We start from the raw sequence: 15,009 nt of genomic DNA, 5'->3' as shown, positions 1-15,009 counted from the left end.
GGATTAAAACTGTATTCTTTCCTGTTTCCCTCTATAAAATAAACAACTTATATACATAAAATAAATACATAAGAGGCCATAAAAAGTCAATTTAACCTTAATCAGGAGCTGTGGGATATGAATATTCATTACATTATGACAATGTGTTCATGTCATGAGGTTTAATGTATTCACGCACAAACAGCCAATGTACGTGACGTTGTCATGTAGCTCAAAGTCTTAATGAATGGTGCATCTAATCACCTTCATCCACAGACTTGGCTGATGCATAATGCCTCCATCCCTCCTCTGGTTGGTTGGTTGTGGGAGGAGCTCGCGGTTGGCACGTGATTCGGGCTGGATGTCACGTGGGTCGCTTTCCTGCGCTCGCTCTTTACTGACCCACGCGCTCTCGGTCCTCTGCGGAGACCGGGGATACTTTCCAGCGACACATGCATCATTCCTGACTGTTGTTTTTGTTGGCAGAAAACAGGCGAGTACAGCTGGATGATTTAAGTTTCGGCAGTTTGTTACAGCTAAAAGTAAGCCATCACATGAAGCTCGTGTTAAAGGCGAATGGCAGTCTGTAGAAAAGCCGGTTTTGTGATGCTTATCGTGGCTTTAAAACCTTTCGCATCCTTTAATGGATCCTGTCAGCTTCATAGCAATGTCTCAGCTGCAGATAACGGACGGAGAACACAGTGTGAAACGTGCATGCCTTTTATTTGCGTATTTGTTGTTTATCTTGCATTATTAAATTCGTCAATAAGGTTTGTTTTGTCACAAAGGCTTTGTGAAGAGTAGGTGAGTTTCAAAACAACGACCAAAAAATGGGCATTCAAGAATTTATTTGTGTTCATTTGCGAAAAAGTAAATATTCAGCAAACAGGCTTAACACCATTTAAATAAATGTTGTATATATATATAGGCACATAAAAGCTCAAAATAGCCCGTAGCACCATCTATTAATGCATAATAATCTATGTATTTGCCCTATGGTTTAGACATAGAGTTAAAAAAGGATGACATAATGTAAATTCAAAATAAAGTACACTACATGAAAGTCTTTAGTGTATCTGTTGCAGGGCGTGTTTATGGTCCACCCAAAGCCAGTTGTGATTCAAATCAATTTTGTTCTCTTCATGTGGCTCATGTGCTGCAGGAATGAGTCAGTGCCAAGAGTCAGGTCAAGGTGCGGAGCAGGAGGAGGAGGTGACTGACGTGGTGTGTCAGGAGGCTGACCTGAAAGATGGACAGTAAGTCATAACACTTTGTCTTACTGCAAAGAAAGATCCAATTTTTGATATATCCACAGCTATAGGTAAAGCAGTTTCTTGTCACAGTATTTCATCTTCCCTATTTAATTTATATAAAGGATGAAGGAAGTAACTGTGGGGGAACAGAAGGTGTTGCTTGTCCGCACTCGGGGTCAGTACAGTGCTGTTGGAAGCCAGTGCTCTCATTACAATGCTCCTCTTGCCAAAGGTAAACCTTCAATCTCTGTAAACCCAGATCTGAATTATAAACTTTATGAGATCTTATTTTGAGAAGTGTTAATTGCATGCTCTCTAATAATCCAGGGGCATTGGTTGGCGACAGAGTGAGATGTCCGTTTCATGGTGCTTGCTTTAATGTCAGAACTGGAGATATCGAAGAGTATCCAGGTCTGGACTCTCTGCCTTGTTATAAGGTAAAACATGGTGATACAAATCAACATTTTATGGCACCTTACATCTCCTTTACCAGGAATAAATACCTTTTAAACTCAGTCATATTTTTGATGCTCTGCTTCCACATTATTTCTGTGTATTTGGTACAAAAACATCACATTGTTTAAACCATGGATTGAAGCTTGAAAGCTGTTGTTTAAACAAAAACATGTAGTCATGCAGTAGAGAAGACAAAGGAGTTGCAAATTCACCCCCTGCAGATGAAAACTGCATGCAAATACAACATTTAGCTTTAAAGGTATCTCGATGGAAAGTAGGCCCATTTATGTATTTGCTCAAACAGATGATGTGCTGTTTCCAATACAATCAAAATTTATTTATACAGCACATTTGAAAACAACAGAGTTGACCAAAGTGCTGATTATCAATAAATAGATTAAAAACAATACTAATGAAAATAATAAATAAAAAATAGCATAAATATCCGAAGAGAGGACAAACGCAGACGAAAAATGACAGTAAAACCACAACGTAAAACTACAGAAACTGTTAACTCTCATACAAGGTCTGAGAAAGCCAAGGAGAATAAATTTAACCAAGATTTAAAAACAGGCAAGGTGACAACATACTTATCTGAACATTTTAAGCCTGTCGTTGTGTATGCACATTTAGATTAAACACCATTTTGAGCACACTGTATTTAACCAATATTTTATAAGTAATAGGTGAGGAAAGTGCAGGTTTAGAATTTCTCCATTTGTATCTGTGCTACCAAATATTAGCATTGTATTTCCTCACTCTTACAAAATACTTCCTTTTTTTGTAGAATGGATGCTACATTTCACCTGCTGAAGAAACACTGATCTGGGCCTTTTAGATAAATGACCCCCATTATTCTGTATACTTCTGTAAAAATCACATTCTGTATGAAAACTCTCTCTTTTTTTATAATTTTACAGGTAAAAGTTGAGGATGGCAAGGTGTATGTTTCCATCAACAAAAAAGTAAGCAATAGCAAGTTAAAGAGATAAAAAAAAAAAAATCTTTCAATGTTTCCTTTTGTTTTGTGATAAAATACACTATTTTTAACTGTCCCGTCTTTATCCGTCCGTTAGTCTCTGAAATTGATGAAGCGGGTGAAGACGATGTGCAGCATAGTGCCAGAAATTAAACACACCATCCTGCTGATAGGAGGAGGTAAGGACTAGATGTCATAAACACAATTAATAAATGAATTAATACACATGCATTTTGGGGGCTCAAAAATCCCTACTGGAAAGTTTTTTTAAAAAAAGAAACAAGTTGTTTCACTGAATTTGTGATGCTGCCAGTGTAGGAAGAATCCAAAAACTGAGAAAAATATTGATAAATTGAAGTCTAAGGGATCTGTGGTACAAACATTAATTTTGGTGGTGATGTATTCCTTTAATTTCCTTCTCTGAATTAACCCTCTTGGAAAAAAACACATTGAATATGAACGTGTTCAGGCCCTGCCTCTCTGGTTTGTGCTGAAATACTGCGGCAAAACTGCTACCAAGGTCGAATCGTCATGGTAACCAAAGACAACCTGCCTCCATTTGACAAGCCCAAACTGAGTAAGGTGAGAACTCAATCAGAAAGGAAAGGTAATCTGTATTCACCCTGCTTTCTTTTTCTTTTTGAGTAAGTTGATCCTTCCGTCAGTGTTTGCAGACAACCTGTACTTACATGCAAGTTTTTTGTTTTTTTGTAACGGCAATGCCTCTTTCAGGCTTTGAATGTAGACAGCAGCAGCATCCTCCTCCGGAGCGGTGACTTCTATCAGCAGTATGGGATTGAGGTGTGGACACAGAAAGAGGTGAGACGATGTTTGTGATTTATTCTCCGTCAGTCCTTCTTGTAGAAAAAATGATTCTTTCTTTGGTCACGTTAACAAATGCGTTTTGTGTTGCAGGTGGTGTCAGTGAACCCAGCTGATAAGGCGGTGAAGCTGAGTGACGGCACTTTGCAGCATTACGATCAGCTTCTCATCTCGACTGGCTGTAGGTGAGAGTAAACCCTCTTGTTCCTCAAGTCTTTCACAAAACCACATTTTTAGATTGTTAAGTCACACTCACTGTTATAAAACTTACTGAACAGATGAACAATAATGAAAAAAATCATGGAAAAAGAATGTCCATGTGACAACCACGATGAGTAAGAGTTCTTATTTTATTCACAGAGCGCGACCGCTCGACTGTCCTGGATCTGACCTGAAGGGAGTAACATTGCTGCAAAGATATGAAGATGCCAAAGAGATTCACAACTCCTGTCTGGGCCAGAAAGCCGTTGTGATCGGAGCCTCCTTCATAGGTTAACAGATTCAGTTTCTCTTAACGCAGCAGAGTGAAACACAGGTTGTGCATCTTTTAGCTTTGTTGTTTGATGATCGGGTGTCATCACCTCATTCAGAGCCACCTCTCTTAATATTTAATCTGCTGTGTAAATATATTTACAACTCATATACTCACGCCAATATTGCAGACTACTGAAGTGTTTTTCATCAACACATTAGGTATGGAGGTGGCCTCTTACTTATCAGACAAAGCTGCCAGCGTGACCGTGGTTGGCACTTCAGGATACCCGTATGAGCGATCTCTGGGACCAGAGATTGGTAAAATGACCATGCAAGTAAGAAACACTGACCACAGTTGTCTGTCTCTGTCATCACTGAATGTGATTTTATTAGCCGGTATTGAATGAAACAAACTTTTAAAGCTTAGTTTTTTGTTTTAAGATGTTGGAAGAACAAAATGTAAAGTTCTACATGAACGATGGAGTCACTGAGATCCAAGGGGAGAACGGCAAGGTAACTCCACTTTTACTGTATTAACAAAAGCCAAGGATAGTGAACTTGCTCTGCCTGGGGGCCACTTTTGCAAAATGTCAGGAGGCCAGGGGCCAATCACTGCAGCCCCACACAGGTCAGGTGTATGCGGGGGAGTTTCTAGGTTTCGAAGACATTCATGTTTTAGCCCAGACCTGTGCTGGGGGCTGGGAATCCTCCTATGGTGCTTCTTTTAGTTAAAAAAAAAAAAAGTAATGCTTTTTAATGCATTCTGACACCTTACTTACTTTTGAAGTACAAGAAGCTCTGTCTGTGCCCAGAATATGCTCTAGGCTCCAAGAGTGTGGAGCAATGAATAACCGAATGGTATATGTTTTCCCACAGCGGGCTGACTAAATGAAATTCAGCTATCTTTAATGCTAGTTACACTTGTGCTTTTTCTACTGCGACATGTTAAAATGTTTCCTGTAAAAAAAAGTCTGTTGTCACTGAAACAATAAAATAGTGTAAGTTCTATTGCACATCCCTTAATTACTCTTTTTTCCAGGTGAAGGCGGTGGTGCTGAAGAGCGGCAAAGTCCTGGAGGCTGATGTGGTGATTGCGGGAATTGGTAGTTTTATTATTTTACTTACGTGTAGTTGTATATACTTTTTATTAATATTAACACAAATCATTTGGGGAATATTTTCTGCAAAAATCAAACACAAAGACATCTGTTTTTTCAGGTGTAATCCCCAATTCCGACTTTTTGTCAGGAAGCAATGTAGAAGTGGATTCAAGGAAAGCTGTGATTGTTGACAAGGTAACCTGCTAGAGAACATAAAGTAGAGCCAGAACTGTGATACTGACACAGCCTGATGGATATGGTTCAATTTAATTGCTTGTTTTTGGACAAACATTAATATAATATATTACATGAATCCCTCAGCTGATTGTGTCCAGGTGATATTAACAGCTGTGTGCTGTTTATACATTTCTTACACGTGTCGGATGTTGACGCTCCTGCTGTAAACTCTTTGTCTCAACAGTTCATGAGGACCAATATACCAGATATTTTTAGCGCTGGAGATGTGACCTCTTTTCCTCTGACCATTCGTGGAGACCAAAGGGTCAACATCGGTCACTGGCAAATGTCACTGGCTCAAGGTAAGAGAGAACCACAGCTCCATATTGTGTTGCTCACACTTCTTATCATGTTTAACCTTATCAAGCTTGTTTCTTGTGCTTTCTTGGGTTTTTTTGTACATCAGGAAGAGTAGCTGCCTTAAACATGCTGAACAAACCAACCAAATGTGAGTCTGTTCCTTTTTTCTGGACTGTGTTACTTGGGAAGAGTATCCGATACACAGGTAGAGTATTTATTGAGGGAAAGTCACGCTTGCTTCAGAATATTAAACTCATATAAACCCCTGATGCTAAGTCTCATTTCCTGATTTCATTTCCTCTTTCTAGGCTATGGAGAAGGATTCACAGAAATCATATTCAAAGGCAAAGTGGAAGAAAGGAAGTTCCTGGCTTTTTACATAAAGTGAGCAGCTGCATAATAACACCTGATGCAGCTAAAAATGAGTTTATTCTATTTGTCCTCAGTTTCTTTCATTTCTCCTTTAACAGAGATGGGGCGGTGGTAGCTGCGGCCAGCCTGATGTTCGACCCTGCTGTGGCTCGTATTGCAGAACTGATGGCTACTGGTCAGGTCTTAAAAAAGGCACAAGCTCAGTGAGTATCATCCTGCTGTCGCAAAAACTAGAATATATGTTTATATTCTGTATGCACAAAAATAATGATGAATTCCACAGCTGTGTTATGTCATGTAATTGGGAAACTTGCATCCTTATTGCTTATTTAGCCATTTCAGGGCAACAGAAACAAGTTGTGAACACATCAACCTTTTAAGTTAATATGCTGATCCTGTTAGCAATGTTGCTCATTAATACATCCATCAGATATGGAGCAACGTGTTCATTCATTTAGAGGCATGTTTCTGTCCACTTCGGGAATTTAAGTTCATTATACACTCTCTTTTTTCTTGGTGTTTGGGAAGTATCTGGCCTTTTAGCTATTCACCAGCTTCTCATTAACTTTGTCTGTCTGCCTTTTGCTCTTTTGGGCAGGAAGCACAAAGTCAACTTTTAGAGTCAGTCAAGCATTAGAATAAACCCAAACTGTTAAAGTAAAACTTTTGGAAACAAAACCAAAACAATGAGCTAAAGATGCTAGAATGCTCTGTGGAGCTGAGGGTGATACCTTTCTGTGGGTCCTTTAATGCGAGTGACACCTTTCACTTCACACATTATCATTTGATCCACTGTCAATATGAAAAATATTGATTATAGCAGCTTCTATACTATAACTCAGTTGGTATAGACTAGGTGCGTCCAAACTTTTTTGAATGGGGGCCAGTTGAGATAATGAGAAAATATCTAGAGCAGCTGCTCCATCATATGGATTTTGAAAAAACAGACAACATGACCGTTCCCCAAAAGTGTAGCATTTCAATCTCGATCGTCCCCTGGTGTCTGGCTGCAGTATCGGTCATAAAGCCCTCGACTCATGTTGGTGAATTGGACATGGGCTAAACTAAAAACTCAAACTACACACCAAAGAAATTTTTACCAAAGATGGTTTCTGACACTGAAGGGTAGTTCTCATCGCCTTGAAGTTTGTTCAAATAATTGTTTTGTTTTAATGAGTATTTCAATACTACAAAAAAGGGATTTTCCACAATTGCCAGCTGTGACAGCCAATCTGCACGCTCGCATTCAATGGGGCTGCTCGCGATTGGTTGAACGGCTGTTTTGTCAGGAACTTCCCCAGATTGTTACTGAGCAGACTCCGGTTCCCAATAACATCACCAACGCAAGATGGCAGCGGCCGAATCTTGGATATTTTGGCTTCACTTAAGCATAGCGCCCTCCGCTAACATGGAGGGGGCTGGCTTTATGACCAATACTTCAAAAAGCCACCAGGGAGGCATTTTTATTATACATTCTTTGATATAGACAGAGACAACGCCTTTGATTTTGACACCTGTTATCAGAAACCAGGTTGACATTAAATGCATGTAAACACAGGAATATACACTATTGGGTCACTTTATGTTTGATGTAAGCATCAAACCCCAAATCAAATAGACAGACTCATAACCTGGATCCTACTGTTTGCTGATTATTTGTTTTCTCACCTCCTCATCTGTTCAGGGCTGATGACTTGAGCTGGCTGCAGATGTAGCCAGAGAGCTGCTGTATCTCTCCAGGAATCAGTGCCAAATCAGATTGCTCTGTTTACGGCCTCAGGGCGTCTGAAAGCCAATCAGACCTCTGCTCTTACACAAAGCATTGTAACCATGGCAGCAAGCAGAGGTCTTTGAACTTTGAGCAGATTTAATAAATCTGATCTCTGTGTAACGACCATAGTCTGGATAAGACAGCAGTTTCACCTGTATTCATTCCAAGTTTTAACTACAGCTGTACTAAAAGTGGGTCGTCTAAATGGTCACAGTGTGCCGTAAATATTAACTTCACAACATTAACATTTCTTTGAACTTGAAATTATATTACATAAACATTCCAACTCTTAAGTATTTTTTCAGTGTAATCACAGTTATGTAATAATAGTAATTTTATCCACTTAAAAACATTCTGAAAACAGCACTCCCCCCTTTTTTAAGTTATGAGTGACATTTTAAAAAAATGAAACTACAAAGGTCATTTAAAATATTGCAGTCGACAAGTAAAATAATGCACGTCGACTATTAACAGTTTATTTAATTTAACTTTTACTGAGAATACCTCCTGTTTCTTTTTCTTTTGAATGCTTGCTTTAACACCAAATGTTTACAGCAGACATGTAGCTTCTTATTTAGCCTTTATCATATAACTTGAAAATCAAATCCACATGAAGAGAAATCAAAAGCACTTTTTTACCTTTGACTTGACTTAAAAATAAAGTTTGTATGCTTTAGCAAAAGCTCGGCTATCTTACAAATGTTTCAACACCACTGATGATCCATATCTTACCGTAGTTACAGTTGTTAGCCTGTGGGTGCCGAATGAAGATGTGTTTTCTGTCAGGGATATTTTTTTCTGAAACTGTTACACTGACAATAAACCATCACTCATCTGTAAAGAACCTGTGCTGCCTCATTTTAGATTTTGACAATGCGACATGCTTTTGAAATGGTTGTATACCAAAACACAATGTAATAATCATGTGTATTTGGAATATTTAGTGAAATATCGGGGAGTGATTATTAGGCGTCTGATTTTTATTTTCACTTGTGTCATACACTGCTGTTCTGTGTCTATTTGTCCCCGTTTCTGTCAAACTGGCGTTTCGGTTACATAAGCCCTGAAATGCAAGTAAGAGAACAAATCCTGGTGATGAATTTTCAAAGTCTGTTTTAAATTGTTTTCTCTTGTGTTAATGACTTAAGAACAAGTGAAAAAAGGTTTTGTGTGTATAAAGTTCCTTACAAAAATAATATTATAAATAATAATAAAGTGGGGAAAAAAACCCCGCTGGGATCACTTTTAAGATACCTCGCTTTTTCATCTGTGAAAAAGGTGGAAAAAAAGCTTTGACAGGCGATTTTATTTTTTTTGTCAGGATCCTTTTTCTAAGAGTTTGTTATTGTAATATTCATTTCAGCCACAATATGCTGAAGCACACACATTTCTAGCCAAAAGGAGGACATAACTTGCTAACACACAATATAATATGTACCTTGTGTTTAGAGTGAATTAAAACACCAGAAACTACAGGTTAGCTTTGAGTGGTCCAGTTACACCTCCTGTCTGAAATGAGTATTACAAAAATAAACTTTTTTTGAGAGTTTCTTTAATATTTTATAAACTACCTTATAGGGGCAGTCTATTCTTAGTAGTCTTCGCTCATTTTCATCATTAGCTGCAAATCATTATAATTAAACCTCTCAGTTTCATTTCACACAGTACAGACGATACAAAACACAAAATACAGACAAGCACAAACACTGGCAAGATGCTTTAATTGTTATGTTATCTCTTGAAGCTTAGAAAGTTAAAACAATTAGTACAAAATGTATATTTTTACTATTTGGACACTTATTTGTTATATCACTGTGACAGTATTATCCTGTTAAACAGCTCTTAACCGTAATGTTCATAATATTATAAGTAAGTGATGACGAGTACATAAATAATTAGTCTGTAATGTTATTACAATCAACTAATCAAACTCTAAAAACATTTGTTACAATCTTATTTTAGCTGTTCTTTGGGACAGTTAAATGAGCTGCATCTCTATTTGCTTGTTTTGGAGCATTGTCTCACTGAGGCTCCCAGTCTGTCAGCCAGCAGAAAGGGGTTGAGGTGGCAGTACTGAGGAACAAATGGAGAAATTGTAGAGTCATTGTTACATGAGAGTGAAACAAATCTTTGGTTACAACCAAAGTTTTCACTGTGGAGATGCAACAAAGGGTTCTTTTATTTGTGACTCTAGGCTACTCTGTGGTTATTTGATTCCTGCATGCAAAATGTGGCTCAACTTCCCTCTTTCTGAATGCAGTCAGTAGTTGAACCTTGCAAAATTAAAGCATTTTAGCCAAAATAAACCCAGAACATCAGTTACCTGTGGTGCTGAGTCTGAGCTGGACTCTGTTCGGTCTGAAGTCTGGATGATGAAATCCGAAGAGAAACGGGATCTCTGGAGAATTGCTGCCATCTCTCCATTTACCTCCACTGCCACATCTTTCTGCATATAGCACAATAAATTAAAAAAATATATGTTTGAATGTGAACATATAGGACTTTTTTTTCTCTAAAATGAAGAAAGTATAACATATAGATCCACTTTTCCTATTACAGTGCCTTGTGAAAATATTGACTCAGTTTTATTTGCATTAAAACCTGTAGTTTAAATGGATTTTTAAATTTGGACGTTAGGTAATGGTCAAAATTGTTGAGGTAAAATGAAAAAAAACACGTCTAAAATAACAATATTAATAATTATAATAATAAAAAAGACTAAAAGGTGATGCATGTACATGTATTTCCCTTTGCTGTTAAGTTCCTAAATATGCTTTGGTGCTAAAAATTACCTTCAGAAGTCATTTAATTACTGAAATAAAGTTTAGCTGTGAGCAGTCTCACTATATGTGCACCTGTCATGAAAGGCCCCAGAAGCTGCAATACTACAATGCAAGTGGCACCATCAAGACCATTAAATCCATTATTACAAAACTGAAAAAAATGTGGCAAATGTTGGGGGAGGGGATTCTTTTGCAAGGCACTGTATTCGAAATATAAGCCACAGGTTAGTAAATGCTCTTGTGTAAACAGTGATAAAGCAATTAAATACTGTCCTGGTTAGCCTTCTCGGGTAGAAGTTTTATATTACCTTGAAACAGTGGGAGGAATCAAAGTCCAGCTGATCTGGGAAATCTGCCACCGTTCCTCTATAGGTCACTGTTGCCCAAGACAAGGCTGGACTTTTGGGCAGCTTAAAGAGCCGGTAAGTGCCTGAAGTGTAGTTGATGTCACCTGCAAAATGAAGAACTGGCTCAGCTGTAGGGTGAAAATTATTTTTGCATATCATCAAAAGTTTAGCGTTGCCACATATTTTTACCAATGAATTTTCAAAACTTTTCCATAACTTTTCTATAATATCTTTTCCTGATTCCGTGACTTTATTTAAGTAATTTTAAAAGGGTAGACCTATAAACACGCACTTCCCACGTATTTGTGAATAAACAAACAGCTATTGGCTGCTATCTTAACTAGCAGGCTCTTGTTTCTATCATACGTCAGTAGATCAGGCCGCCATATAAGTAAACTTCACAAAACATCCTTTTGAGGAATAGAAAACCAAGATCCAATCAACAGTCACACGGTGCTGCACTAGAATTTAAATACAACATATTTTGCATAATGTTAGACATGCTTTGGTAATTTTATTACCATTATTTAAACAATAGCCAAAACAATGTTTATTCAAAACTTTTCCAAAACATTCTGTTAATTCCAAACCATTTCAAGGCCTGGAAAATAGTTTTCTTTATTTCATAACTTTTCCAGGAATTTCATGACCGTGGGAACCCTGAAAGTCAGTGTTGCCTTTTTGTTACCTGCTTTTGCTTTGAGCTCACAGTTGTGGACCACGATGTGACTGGCTGAAACAAGGTGTGGCGTGCTGAAACCTACGCTGTGAGCCAATGAAATGAGATCCTGCCAAAACAGAGAACCACCCATCCCTTCACCTAAAGGCGAGAACATAAAAGGTCACACCAGAGGACAGCGGTGCAGGGATTCTGATCTTTCACACTGAATTTTAGATGATGTTGTGATGTTGTTTTACCCCACAGGACTGTATCTTTCTTCATGTGATCAGGAATGACTTTACTGGCGTACATGTCACTAAAGTACAGTTCACCTCCCTCCTGTAAAAAAAAACAGCATGATGAGAACAAAAACAGTGTACATCGTTCTTTATACACATTGATGTAAGCTGGTAGAAATTCTTTGGACTAACCTTTAGGACGTTGTAAGCTTGCTGCAGCACTGCTCTTTTGTCAGGACACAAACAGATTACACAGTTGGATCTGGATACATGAGAGAGAAAAACAGTTTTGTTTATCTAATCAAAATTGTTTTATTGTAACAGACCACTGACAGATGATGTAGAATCATATTAATGTTTTTAAACCTACAGCACAACATCCACTGAGTCACTCTGTATGCCAGCTTCACTGAGCTTCTCCATGTACCCCTGGACAAAAGTCACGTTGGGCTTCTCATAGCCAAACTTCTTCTGATGATACTCGATGTACTGACGAGACGCTGCGATCTAAAGAAATGTAAGAAACATCATTAGAAAGCAAGGAAATCAGATGTGAAACGGTGTGTGTACATGCATGTGTAATCACCAGCTCCTCTGTCATATCGACCCCAGTCACATGTCCGCTCGGTCCAACAAGTTTACTGAAGGCATAACAGTCTCGACCAGAGCCGCTGCCGAGGTCCAGGACTGTGCAGCCCTCAAGCTTCGCTGGGAACGGAAGACCACAGCCGTAGAATCTGGAGAAAAGTGTTGTTTTAATGGTAACAGTGCAAAACCACCAAGATAAGATGATATAAGATAAGATAAAATAAGATATGATAAAATAATCCTTTCCCACAGCGGGAAACTTGCATCGTTACAGCAGCATGGTGGAAAGTGCAAAACAAGAAGCAATGGTAAAAAAAACCCACAATGCAACATAATAAGCAAACAGTAGAAAAAGCAAAATATGACAAATAAACAGGCTGATTTACATTACTGCACATTACTGCACATAGCAAGTATAGATATTGCCAAGTTTCGTATATACTGATATTGCACCTTAGTGATGGATGATGACAGTAAACAGTAAAAAAAGAAACTCATAATAAATAGAAAGGTTCACTGGCTGAATTTACATTATTGCACAGTATCAGTAGTGTATCAGTAGTCAATGTGCAATAATGGGAAGCAAACAGGTGTTATAGAGAGAGCTCTAGAGAAGGGTTACAGCAATATACTGGTTTAAAGGTATATTGTAGTATGAAAATTGATAATTATATGAAACTGTGATAATTTCCTCTGCTAGCTGTATTGATCCATTACTAGGTTAAAGCAAATAAGTTATATATTTGAGTAATGTAGGAATTTCGGCACCCTGGGCAATACAGGATGATTAACACAATGTTTTTTGCAGCAATAAGTGTATTCCTCCAATGTGTTCACAGAAAGGTTTATTAGAGCAAGTGAGGCAGAAATGTTTGCAGACCTCACTCAGCACCTCTCATACAAATAAGATCATCTGTTGACATGTGTGTGAGAGAGTTGTGTGCCAGTGTTCAGTCACCGCTAAAGATGTATATGAAGCAAAAGTAAAAGTGAGATAACACACAGTACCTCTTGGTGACCTCCGGATGAACCAGGGTCAGTGCTTCAGTGACACTCGTTGGCATTGGGCGGCAAGAAAAACTGCAGGAAGCTGCACTTGTTTGCAAATCAGCTGAGGACTCCAGTCTGCTGCCATAATACTTCTGCAGGTATAACAGTCAACATGTGTGGTCAACAAGTTACAATAGGGGTCGACCGATATTGGTTTTTCAGGGCCGATACTGATTATTAGTAGTTAATGAGACTGATAACTGATATTTGTAACTGATATGCAATTACAATAAAATTGAAAATCTTTCTGTCAATTTTTAGAGTTTGGAATATAACAAACTCCTACACGAAACTTTGTTTAAATGCCTTTGGCAAATGTTTAATTAAAACCCAGACTTTCAATATCATCACAGCAAGTTCCCAACAACTGAGTTTTTTTCTATTGTCAAGTGAAACTTTAAAATTAAAAAAAATGAATAAGTAAAACTAGCTCCCTGCGGTTTTTCAAAAGTAAAAGTTCCTCCCATGTTGACACTTTCTTTGCACTTTCATTCGATCATTAAAATAAAAATGCCGATATAGATAATCGGCAAAATGCCATATACCAGTCCCAATAATCGGCCAGGTTGATAATCTGTCGACCCCTACTTTACACGTGATTTAAAGTGTAAACTACATTTCTTTACAGGTTTAATTAGATGATCACATACAACAGTGATTTTGATTGAAGAAACATCAGTATTTTCACTTTCAGGAAAATCAACGGTTGAACCACTGTTGTGCTGATATGCAATGTCAGAGCTGCTTTTGCAGAACTGAACTCTGGACTGAGGACTTAAGTCTGAGTCTGAAACAGACTGAAATACCTTCACGTTTTCCCGCACGTCGTTACAAGTCGCCATTACTTCCGACAGTGTTTCAAAACTATAGAAAGAGCCTCCAAACTAGCTATGTGAAGTAGAATCGCTCCGTGTTATGAATGACAAATAACGTGTCAGTGGTAATGACCTGCCCCTCTCTTTCTTTCTCTGGATGTGATGAGCGACTTCTACGCTTCCGGCCAATCTTATTTTTCAGAATAAAAGCATACAGCACAGCAAAGAAATAAACGTAACACCAAGCACAAAGCAAAGTGATTCTGTAAACAAAAAGTAAATAGGGTATTTCAGTTGACGGACGGACGGATGAAGGAAAAACTGGATTTTGTTATTTACTTAGAAATAAATCCTGGCCATTACATCAAGTTGATATAAAATAATACTGGACTGGGCATACAAATCTTATGGAAAAAAAATGAAAAAAAAACAAAGAAAAAACAAAACAAAATAGCAATAAAATAAATGACAGAAAACAACAAAAAATTAGGAGGCCAAGGTCTATTCAGAAAATAATCCATGAATGTTACTCTAAACATGCAAGGCTTGTTTGGTCTGTGTAAATTTTACTGCTTTCTTGAAATGTAAGAACTCATTCATGAAGACATGGAAAAGTGGTCTGGCATTAAAAAGCTCTATCTGTGGATAAATTGTTTGGATTTTGTATTTAGTTGTACATTTACTTAAGTACACTTTGATACTTTTGATACTTTAGTACAGTAAATATCAGATAATTTAAGACTTTTACTCAAGTAAAATATTTTAATAGGTGACTTTAATTTC

At 37.8% G+C, this 15,009-nt stretch overlaps 2 protein-coding genes across 2 annotated transcripts; one reads left to right on the top strand and one right to left on the bottom strand.

Moving 5' to 3' along the window:
- Window positions 1-317: 317 nt before the first annotated feature.
- aifm4 (apoptosis inducing factor mitochondria associated 4) lies at window positions 318-8,587 on the top strand. The gene is made up of 19 exons (XM_042486392.2): window positions 318-472; window positions 1,142-1,235; window positions 1,355-1,464; window positions 1,560-1,669; window positions 2,609-2,653; window positions 2,765-2,846; window positions 3,137-3,249; window positions 3,400-3,486; window positions 3,583-3,674; window positions 3,850-3,980; window positions 4,183-4,298; window positions 4,405-4,476; window positions 5,003-5,066; window positions 5,182-5,258; window positions 5,485-5,602; window positions 5,707-5,805; window positions 5,909-5,984; window positions 6,071-6,175; window positions 7,657-8,587. Exons 2-19 carry the CDS (start codon window positions 1,144-1,146, stop codon window positions 7,685-7,687), a joined length of 1,620 nt encoding a protein of 539 aa, XP_042342326.1. The 5' UTR covers window positions 318-472; window positions 1,142-1,143; the 3' UTR covers window positions 7,688-8,587.
- Window positions 8,588-9,447: 860 nt separating this feature from the next.
- Window positions 9,448-14,392, bottom strand: LOC121943554 (arsenite methyltransferase). The gene is made up of 10 exons (XM_042487097.2): window positions 14,218-14,392; window positions 13,370-13,503; window positions 12,360-12,510; window positions 12,144-12,280; window positions 11,966-12,035; window positions 11,792-11,873; window positions 11,562-11,693; window positions 10,835-10,977; window positions 10,067-10,189; window positions 9,448-9,816 (listed from the first exon to the last, which is right to left on the bottom strand). Exons 1-10 carry the CDS (start codon window positions 14,251-14,253, stop codon window positions 9,739-9,741), a joined length of 1,086 nt encoding a protein of 361 aa, XP_042343031.2. The 5' UTR covers window positions 14,254-14,392; the 3' UTR covers window positions 9,448-9,738.
- Between the last annotated feature and the right edge of the window lie 617 nt (window positions 14,393-15,009).

Source organism: Plectropomus leopardus, chromosome 6 (genome assembly GCF_026936395.1).
Source record: "Plectropomus leopardus strain MGB_pleo_1.0 chromosome 6, ASM2693639v1, whole genome shotgun sequence".
NCBI classification, from domain to species: Eukaryota; Metazoa; Chordata; class Actinopteri; order Perciformes; family Serranidae; genus Plectropomus; species Plectropomus leopardus.
The sequence above is the reverse complement of the archived record's forward strand: the minus strand, read 5'-3'. Positions and strand labels throughout refer to the sequence as shown.

What these genes read in the sequence shown, in the direction of transcription:
- aifm4 (XM_042486392.2), top strand. Translation starts at nt 1,144, where the DNA reads ATGAGTCAGTGCCAAGAGTCAGGTCAAGGTGCGGAGCAGGAGGAGGAG. An exon ending in ACAAGCCCAAACTGAGTAAG is followed by an intron (nt 3,250 to 3,399) that starts GTGAGAACTCAA and finishes TGCCTCTTTCAG; the next exon opens with GCTTTGAATGTAGACAGCAG. An exon ending in CTCATCTCGACTGGCTGTAG is followed by an intron (nt 3,675 to 3,849) that starts GTGAGAGTAAAC and finishes TTTTATTCACAG; the next exon opens with AGCGCGACCGCTCGACTGTC.
- LOC121943554 (XM_042487097.2), bottom strand. Translation starts at nt 14,253, where the DNA reads ATGGCGACTTGTAACGACGTGCGGGAAAACGTGAAG. An exon ending in ACGTGCGGGAAAACGTGAAG is followed by an intron (nt 13,504 to 14,217) that starts GTATTTCAGTCT and finishes TTATACCTGCAG; the next exon opens with AAGTATTATGGCAGCAGACT. An exon ending in ATTCCTCCCACTGTTTCAAG is followed by an intron (nt 10,190 to 10,834) that starts GTAATATAAAAC and finishes TGCTATATGCAG; the next exon opens with AAAGATGTGGCAGTGGAGGT.